At 49.1% G+C, this 8,460-nt stretch overlaps 2 protein-coding genes across 5 annotated transcripts; both read left to right on the forward strand.

The window, feature by feature from the left end:
- Positions 1 to 228: 228 nt before the first annotated feature.
- LOC123107543 (interactor of constitutive active ROPs 2, chloroplastic) lies at positions 229 to 4,851 on the forward strand. 4 transcript variants are annotated; one of them, XM_044529534.1, is made up of 4 exons: positions 229 to 463; positions 1,776 to 1,836; positions 2,382 to 2,556; positions 2,848 to 4,851. In XM_044529534.1, exons 2-4 carry the CDS (start codon positions 1,817 to 1,819, stop codon positions 4,489 to 4,491), a joined length of 1,839 nt encoding a protein of 612 aa, XP_044385469.1. In that variant the 5' UTR covers positions 229 to 463; positions 1,776 to 1,816; the 3' UTR covers positions 4,492 to 4,851. The 4 variants fall into 4 exon arrangements, with proteins under 4 accessions (XP_044385469.1, XP_044385455.1, XP_044385462.1 ...); XM_044529520.1 differs by having other exon boundaries at positions 230 to 463; positions 2,379 to 2,556; XM_044529527.1 differs by having other exon boundaries at positions 259 to 463; positions 1,764 to 1,836; positions 2,379 to 2,556.
- A 752-nt stretch (positions 4,852 to 5,603) lies between these two features.
- Positions 5,604 to 8,210, forward strand: LOC123107573 (ribosome biogenesis regulatory protein homolog). The gene is made up of 7 exons (XM_044529547.1): positions 5,604 to 5,907; positions 6,368 to 6,419; positions 6,508 to 6,636; positions 7,136 to 7,253; positions 7,371 to 7,557; positions 7,650 to 7,763; positions 7,848 to 8,210. The coding sequence occupies exons 1-7, from the start codon at positions 5,644 to 5,646 to the stop codon at positions 7,974 to 7,976; spliced, it is 993 nt and encodes a 330-aa protein (XP_044385482.1). The 5' UTR covers positions 5,604 to 5,643; the 3' UTR covers positions 7,977 to 8,210.
- Positions 8,211 to 8,460: the final 250 nt, after the last annotated feature.

The following is an 8,460-nucleotide window of genomic DNA, read 5'->3' on the forward strand; positions in this document are numbered from 1 at the left end:
GTTGTGCTCACATCCACCACGCTGACAACCCGGGCCCACATACGCGCGGACCCCACCCGCCTGTACGTCAGGTCATCCATCTCGGTAGGCGACGAGAAGAGACCAGGCCAAGCCAAGGCCTCTACCCTTCCTTCCTCGAGACCAGGGAACGGTCCGGCGGGGCGGGCGGGACACCGACGCGTGGGCCCGCGAGGCCGCACGCCCCGGAAGAGACACGCGCACCAGGAGGGGCCACAGGCGCAGCGGGCGCAGGAAATCCGCCCCCATCGGAGCGAGTGAAAGGGGAGCGAGCGTGGGAGTGACCCGAGGGGCGAGCAGAGGAGAAGACGCTCGGCTCGGCGCACGGAGTCACACACTAGCAGACAGCGGCAGCCGCAGCAGTGGAGAGAGAGGAGTGAGAAGAAGAAGAAGAACAAGAACAGGAGAGAAGACCCGGAGGAGAGAGAGAGAGAGAGAGAGATAGGTAAGAGATTTTTTCTTCCCTGCCCTGCAATGGCGTGCCTTCGATCCGCTCTTTCGGTTCTTGCTCTCGCGGAAACCACCGCGTGTTCTTGTACATATCCGTGAGGAAAGAGGCGAGGGGAGGGGGGGAGGAGATATTTTTTACCCCATTTCATTCGGTGAATGTAGGAGTAGTAGTGGGCGGAGAGGCCGAGGGATTTGGCATTGGATGCCGCCATGTTCTCCATGGTTTGTTGAGCAGGAGCAGTTAGTACCCAAGACCCAAGTGCAAGAAAAGTTTACGCTTTCTTTTTTAGCATCTATACTTTGCAGTTTGCTCAGGATTTTATTAGATGCTTTGATCTGTTTTACTATGTGTTTTTCTTTGGAACAAGTTCTTCTCCTTTCTGAATCTCTCTTCACCCCCTTTCCTTGTTCTTGCCGGGCAGTACAAACCCACGAATAAATGGCCCTCCCAGTACTGTTACGGCTTGTACAACATCCGTGCTCTAATCCGCTATCAATCCGTTGCAAGTTTCCACTACCACTAGAAATCTGCACAGTGCTTCAATGCCAATCATCCTTTTGAGCAAATGTTTATCCTCCTCCTCCTGCTGCACTTGTTCTTCCCCATCAATGCATTCCTCCACTCCACTCAACCTGCAACAGCAGGATCTACTACCTAGTCTACGCCCATTGGGGACAGATTCATAATAACAACGCCTCATTATCACCACAGTCAAAGGGGCCTTCTCTGTAACTGTGCAAGTTACCGCAGCTCCCCCCTGCCTCTGAAAATTTTCACCCCCATTTCTTTACTCCCTTCCATGAAAGGCAGGGTGGCTCACATTATTGTTCCCCACCCTGGAAAGGAGGAATGGATGCCCATGGTGCTCGCTGTGCCGGTTGCATGAATCAAGGGTGGTTTGCCATGTCTGCAATATTTTAGGTTTGTAGTGGGAGTAGGTTTGCTGCTGTTTGCTGGATTCCTTCAACCTGACGGCTCCTTAGATTGGACCAAAGTCCTTGTGTGCAGTGCAGCTTGGTGTACTGTTACCTCTGCCTGAGGCTATAGGGCGTGTGAGGCTGCACTTTTTAAATTTGGATGTAAAGAGGAATGGCCTAGCGTCATTTCTTCTTCAGCTTTCATGAACTGTAACTATGTCAGGTTAATTAGTCCTTATGCCATTTTCCTTGGCATTTCAACTTTGCTGTGGGTTTTTGAACTTTGAACTGCTAGTAATCTGCATCCTGTGATTTTTTATGACCTCACACTGTAGTTATTTCAAGCTAATCAGCAATCATGTATTTACTTTCTGTAGTGATTTTTGCAGAAGTTGAGTGAGTGCACAAGGATCTGGTGAGGGATCTCATCATGCAGAACTCAAAAACCAGGTAGCTTCCATGTGTTTCTTCCTTCCTTCCTCCCTTTTGTGCATGTGTTTGTTTGCCAAGCACATCTATCTGTAGTCCTTTCTACACATGCATGTGCGTCTCTGAGCCAGTGTCTACCACCTCGGTGGACAGCAGTACCCAAATGATGGCATATCGTTCATAGTATTAAATGTGTCTAATGTACTGGGACCAGTGCAGGTCAAAATAGCCATTTACTTCTGCATAGTGAAATAATATTTACCAGTACAGATCTTGTGTTGACTAGGCCTTTTCTTTCTTTATCTTTGTCAAGCCAATAAGATAGTGGTATGATTTGTAGTATCTGTTAGTGGTAGCATATTAGCAGCACTGTAGAATAGATCTTTTTTCTATTGCAAGTGAATGTTGTCAATTTGATTTGAAATGAATAACCAAACTGGAATGCAAAGCTGCTGAGCATACATACTAGTAATTAATATTATGCACCGTTCATCTTTCTTATACAAATACTAGCATTAGATATGTATTTTATACTAAGTTTTTTTTTGTCGTTCTGTGTTCAGTAGGAATGGCTCTTCAGATGCTCCGCAGAGGACGTCTCCAGCAACACCGCGGTCGTCTCGTGTGGCGAAAACCGGAGGGAACGAAACTGACTCTGCAGGGATCACACCAACAAGGACACCTACAGACAGGAGCCCAAAGGTCATTGAGCGCCGTTCACCACGGAGCCCAGTTACTGAGGTAGAAAGTTACTTGTTTGGCAGTCGTTGCGTTGCTGATTGCCCTCACTGGATTTAGATTTGCTGCTTTCTGTTCAGTTCAAAAACAGTCGACATTCCAAAGTACCCCCTTCAATGTTCTTTACAAGAACTGAACTTCCATTTCTCAAAATGCCTTGTACATTCCAATGCACCCTCAAGTAGCGATAGGCTTTAGCATCTATAATCAGTTTAGCACTGGAAAATGCAGAATCTTTTGCAGCAAGCTTCATTTATAGTGCTTAACTCATACTGTCTTGCATTCAATTTTCAGAAGAAGCGCCCAAGTAGGCTAACTGAGCTGGACTCTAAGGTCAACCAGCTCCAAGATGAGCTCAAGAAGACCAAGGAACAACTGAACGCATCAGAGGCACGAAGGCGCCAAGCACAGCAGGAGGCTGATGAAGCAAAGAAGCAGGGGCAGGATGCATCGTCGAAACTGGAAGAGTCCCAGTGCCAGCTTATCGAGCTCTCAGCAGCAGAGGAATCCCGTCTCCAGGAGCTGCGCAAGATCCAACAGGAGCGTGACCGCACCTGGCAGGCCGAGCTTGAGGCATTGCAGAAACAGCAGTCAGTGGATGCCGCTGCACTCAGCTCGGCCTTGTCTGAGATCCAGAGGCTGAAGTTGCAGCTGGAGGCGACGGTGCAATCGGATACAGCCCGTGCCAAGCAATGTGAGCATGCAGACTCTGAGCTCGAGGGGCTGAAGCAGGAGATGGAGCTCAGGCTTGCAACGATTGAAGGCCTGAAAGTAAATGTCAGTGAAAGTGACAAGGCTGCAGCTGATGCGAATGCCATGTCAACTGAGGCCAAGCTGCAGCTTGAGACCGCAAAGGCCACCATTGACACACTCCTAGCTGAGGGTGCCCGGTTGCAGGAATGCCTGAGGTCAAAGGACATCGAGCTCAGTGAGTCTAAACCTCGGGAAGCATCGCTCAAGGAAGATCTGAAGAAAGCTCAGGCTGCAGGTAATGAAATTCTGAATGAGGCACAGGCAGGCAATGCCAATGGTGGCTTTGGCAGTCCGTTGACTGAAGTTGTGAAAAAGAGCGCGCATCCTATCAGTGACGTCAATGGAAGCTGTGGAAGTCCTGACCCCGAGATTGAGCACTTGAGGATGGCGCTTGAGGTGGCTGAGATGAGGTACCAGGAGGAGCAAACTCGGATGGCCTTCGAGACAAAGACGGTTTATGAGATGCTGGAGAATGTCAAGTCTGAGTGCACGCGCCAAGTGTGTGATATCGAGCTCAAGCTGAAGAGCAAGACTGACGAGCTCATGGCAGCGCAGGCAGCACTGACAGGCAAGGCGCAGGAGGATGTTCACAGGTCAGATGGGCTGAGTGAAATGCAGCCAGAGTTGGAGGCGAAGCTGATGAAGTCCATCACCGACATCGCGGAGCTCAAGGCGAACCTGATGGACAAGGAGAATGCGCTGCAGAGCCTGGCGGAGGAGAACGAGACCCTCAAGTCGGAGGCGGGCAGGAAGGAGGCCGACGTGCAGCAGCGGTACGAGGCGGCGGTGGCGGAGCTGGAGCTGGCCAAGGCGGCGGAGCAGGACGTGCGGATGCGGCTCGGGTACGTGACGGAGGAGGCCGACAAGAGCAGCCGGCGCGCCGCCAGGGCCTCGGAGCAGCTGGACGCCGCGCAGGCGGCGAGCGCGGAGGCCGACGCGGAGCTGCGCCGGCTGCGCGTGCAGTCCGACCAGTGGCGCAAGGCCGCGGAGGCCGCCGCCGCCGCCCTCGCGGGCAACAATGGCGGCCGGATGGTGGAGAGGACCGGGTCGCTCGACACGGAGTACAACGGGTCCATCGGCGGGAAGCTGATGGGGTCGCCGTTCTCGGACGAGGAGTCCCCGAAGCGGCGCAACAGCGGCGTGCTGCGGAGGATGAGCGGGCTGTGGAAGAAGGGGCCCAAGTGAACAAGCCCATGAGACCGTTCAACAGACGAGAGGTAAGGTAAGGTGATAACCAGATGATAACCAGATTCAGCCAGAGCTAGTCAGTGATCAGAGTGGTAGTCTAGTAGAGGTTGGTGCTGGTGAGTAGCAGAAATCTGTAGCTGTGCTTCTAGGGTTACTAGGGATGATGGATGGAATGGAATGGTAGATGGATATCTGTCCCTTGTTGTTTGCAGTTAGTTGAAAGAGAGAGAACCTCCTGTGGATTATGGTGTCATGAGATCCTGGAGCAGCCGCTTTTGTTTGGCTGCCTGCATGCCTGTGTTTGTTACTGTATGTTGCAAGAGACCACCTTGATGTTTCATTATCCTGTACTTACCATCTTAATGGTTCCAGTTCAGTTTTTTGCATATGCATAATATTCATTCTGTCCCAATCCCGGATAAAGGAGGATGGTTGTGATAGGTTTGGCGAGCCAAACCAGAAGAACATAATGTCCATTCTGTGCCTGCAAAGATGCAAACTGCAAAAGAAAGTTCAGGTTGGTACAGTGAGTAATCCTGTAAACAGTTGATGGTTTGGAAGTTGAGGGCTACGCAGAAACCTGATTAGCTAGAGGTACGATGACAGTAAATTGTCAAGCAAGCAATTTGTGGGTGTGAATGTTAAGAGTTTCACTGCTATCATCTGGTGCCAAAAGTAACATAGATCAACCAAAATCCTGTCAAACGGCTTGCGAACGATAGTAACACATGTGTAGGTCCCCGAGCAGATCATATCAGGTAATAAAATGTGTAATAAATGCAAGACATACTCGCTGTGCATAGAAGAATAGCAATGTAGGGCTACCGGCGGCCATGGCCGCCCCGGAGGCGGTGGCGGCGGCGGCGGCTAGATCACAATGGTAGGAAGATGTCGACACCATTCTCAAAAAAAAAAGAAAAAGAAAAAGATGTCGACACCGATTGCCCTTCAGGCTTCAAGTGACCCATCCAGGTTAAACTGCAGCATAGGCCCCCAGCCCAGAAGGGACGAAGCACGCAATGTATTCAGTTATCCAGCCCAGAGGCCCAGCCCGTATCCCGGAGCCCAGCCCAGGTTACTACTAAAACCCAACCAAGCACTACCACGCCTCCTCCTCCACCAAACCCGCCTACACTCGCCGCAGCAGCAATGGCGGCGGAAGAAGCAGCCGCCTCCGCCGCCACCAACTTCGAGGTGGACCTGGGCCACCTCCTGGCCTACGACCCCTCGCACCACCTCGCCGCCGCCGCCGCGTCCTCCAGGGCGGAGCTGCGAGAGGAGTGCCTGCGGAAGGCCACGGAGTTGGCGCAGGCCGTCGCCAACGCCCTCTTCTCGCTGCCGGCCACCGAGGGCCGCGACGGCCCCGTCGTCCGCCTCCCGCCGCCCGCCAACCGCCTGCCCCGCGAGAAGCATGTGAGAATATTACTGCATCCCTCTCTCTCCCCCTCATGCTATCTCTGCTCGGCACCGTCGGTTGATGTTGGTCGACTTGTTTTAGAGAATGATTATTGCTGGCCACTGCTACTCTGCGAGTGCGTTGGTAGATTAGCGTGGGGTTTCAGTGGGACGCTTGCTCCGGTACATACGCCTATGCTTAATTTTGCGATTTTTGTATGCGGAAGATGTAGTGGAGCAATTGATATCTGTAGCCTGTAGGGTGTGTACATTACAACAGATGCCAGGGTACCATACTAGCATGAGAGTACAGCTGCCCCAGCCAGCGTATTATTCAATTATCGTTTGTATGGGTTCTAATTTTTCATTCTTGCTCTGCACTAATCCTTAAAAGAGATATTAAGCTGGACAGACCTTATGTTATGATAATATATGCATGTACTGCAAGATGTTGAATCCTTTTCTTTAATGTCACCAGTTACCAAGGCCGAAGCCTCCTACCAAGTGGGAGCAGTTCGCAAAGTCGAAAGGTGAGCCTGTTATTCTTGCTGGCTTGCTGAATGCTTTTTATTGCAAGTGTACTTGCTTGGGTTTGATATGACAGGAACATACCTGCAGGGATTATCAAGCACAAGAAGAACAAGCGTGCATGGGACGAGCAAACTAATTCCTGGAAGCGGACTTATGGCTATGATCGTGTTAATGATGACAGAGACGTTCCCATCATTGAAGCCAAATTGACAGATGGTGAGCAATTTGTCTTCTCTATCTATGGCTGGTGAATCTTGTTTTGTAGCAAGAGTAGTAATCTATTCAAGCTTGCTTTCCCCATGCATGAACTGTGACACAAATGCTTAACAGCCTGCATGCTTCTGCTTATGTACACCGATTTAGTCCAGTGTTCATTTTAAATCTCCAACGCTCTTTGCATTTTGACTAATTGAATCTAACGACTACCAATCTTGTTTTGTAACAACTAACAAGAGTAGCAAGCATTTCAAGCTTTAACCCCACCGAGTACCTACTGCAGTCGTGTGCTGTGACACAAATGCTTGACAACCTGCACACTTCTGCTTCGTACACTGATTTAGTCCACCTATCATTTTTATTCTCCGGTAATCTTTTTCATTTATGGCTGGTTGAATCTTTCGAGTCTAAATTGTCAATAGAATTAGTTCTAAAATGTATGCGACTAAAAACATGTTTGCATTCTGTTACCCTTTTAACTAAGTATGATTTATTGCAGAGCCTGGTGTTGATCCTTTTGCTCAAAGAAGGGAAGAGAAGAAGGGCAGGGTAGATAAACAAGAAAAGAACAGACTTGGAAATTTGAAGAATGCTGCAAAAGTTGGTGCTCTGCCAAGGTAATCCTTTCCTACTAGCTAGTATCATCTATATAACTCATGCACTACCTAGTTTATTATTCATTAATTACATTGGCAACTCAAGTTTATAACAGCTTTCTGAAAAACATTATGCAGCCATATACAGCTTGCTGCCACGTCCGTGCCCATCACAGGAACTAAAGCTGATCTGCCTAGAAAAGCTAAGAAGGAAGACCTCGAGAATGTTGCTGGTATGGCTTCGGCGGCAACAGCTAGCGGTGGAAAGTTCGACAAAAAGTTGCCTGGCGAGAAACCTCTCAAGAAAGCTGGCAAAAACAGAAAGGTTTTTCTTCTATGAACTTATTTGCTTTTGTAAATCCAAGTGCCTTTGTGAGTTGATAGTTTGGATTAGCTTAACTGTTTTCTTTTCTGCAGTTCCTCCCTGTCGTTGAAGGGAAAGGAATGGGCAACCTGGAGAAACAGCAAAACGACAAGATCCTGAACAGTCTACTGGCCAAGAACTTCGAGGAGCCGTTGGATGTCAGCAAGGCAAGCCTCCAGGATTCAGTATATATGTTGCTTCATTTGTCTAGCCCACCATCTAACAGCAGGTGTACATAACTTTGATGCCAGGCAATCACGATGTACAAGGTGAAGAAGGACAACAAGAGGAGGAAAGACAAGCAATCATCGTCATCCGGATCGAATAAGTTGAAGCCCCAGAAGAAAATCCACAAGAAATCTTCAAAGAAAAGTGCTTAGGTTAGGTCCGCATCATCCTCGAGACGTGGTTTGCTGCAGGCGGCGAGAGCAGTTTCCAAGCATCATGGAGAGTGTTGGCAGGTTTTGTATGGTTGTTGTCCTGTTTAAGTCCAAGGGAGAAAGATTGTTAATCCAGTTACTGGTTATGACACAAGAACCTGCATGTTGTTATGACATAGCTGTAAGGATATGCGCGTACTATATTTTTAGAAGTTTGGAAAATGTTTCTTGAAAGCTTTGTTAGCAGTATAGAAAGCAGCCTAACACCAAAGAGATTTTATCTCTGTGAGCGCACGCCTTAATTTAGCCTGTGAAACTCTGAATCAACAATCAAGTAAAGCTTCTACGCTTTAGTTGAAAGTTCATGTCATTGTAGTCTGTTAACATCGATTCAGGTAACACAACACAAATAAGAATCCAATGCCGCCATCCAAGTTGTGCTGGCCATTGCTGAGATTAAAAGTTTGCTGATACTGGCACACCA

This window comes from Triticum aestivum, chromosome 1B, assembly GCF_018294505.1.
Source record: "Triticum aestivum cultivar Chinese Spring chromosome 1B, IWGSC CS RefSeq v2.1, whole genome shotgun sequence".
NCBI classification, from domain to species: domain Eukaryota; kingdom Viridiplantae; phylum Streptophyta; class Magnoliopsida; order Poales; family Poaceae; genus Triticum; species Triticum aestivum.

Bases quoted from the DNA above. Each gene is read 5' to 3' on its own strand.
- LOC123107543 (XM_044529520.1), top strand. From the start codon at position 1,817: ATGCAGAACTCAAAAACCAG. The intron at 1,837-2,378 runs GTAGCTTCCATG...TTCTGTGTTCAG, and splicing joins ATGCAGAACTCAAAAACCAG to TAGGAATGGCTCTTCAGATG. The intron at 2,557-2,847 runs GTAGAAAGTTAC...TTCAATTTTCAG, and splicing joins CACGGAGCCCAGTTACTGAG to AAGAAGCGCCCAAGTAGGCT.
- LOC123107573 (XM_044529547.1), top strand. From the start codon at position 5,644: ATGGCGGCGGAAGAAGCAGCCGCCTCCGCCGCCACCAACTTCGAGGTG. The intron at 6,420-6,507 runs GTGAGCCTGTTA...ACATACCTGCAG, and splicing joins GCAGTTCGCAAAGTCGAAAG to GGATTATCAAGCACAAGAAG. The intron at 7,558-7,649 runs GTTTTTCTTCTA...TCTTTTCTGCAG, and splicing joins AAGCTGGCAAAAACAGAAAG to TTCCTCCCTGTCGTTGAAGG.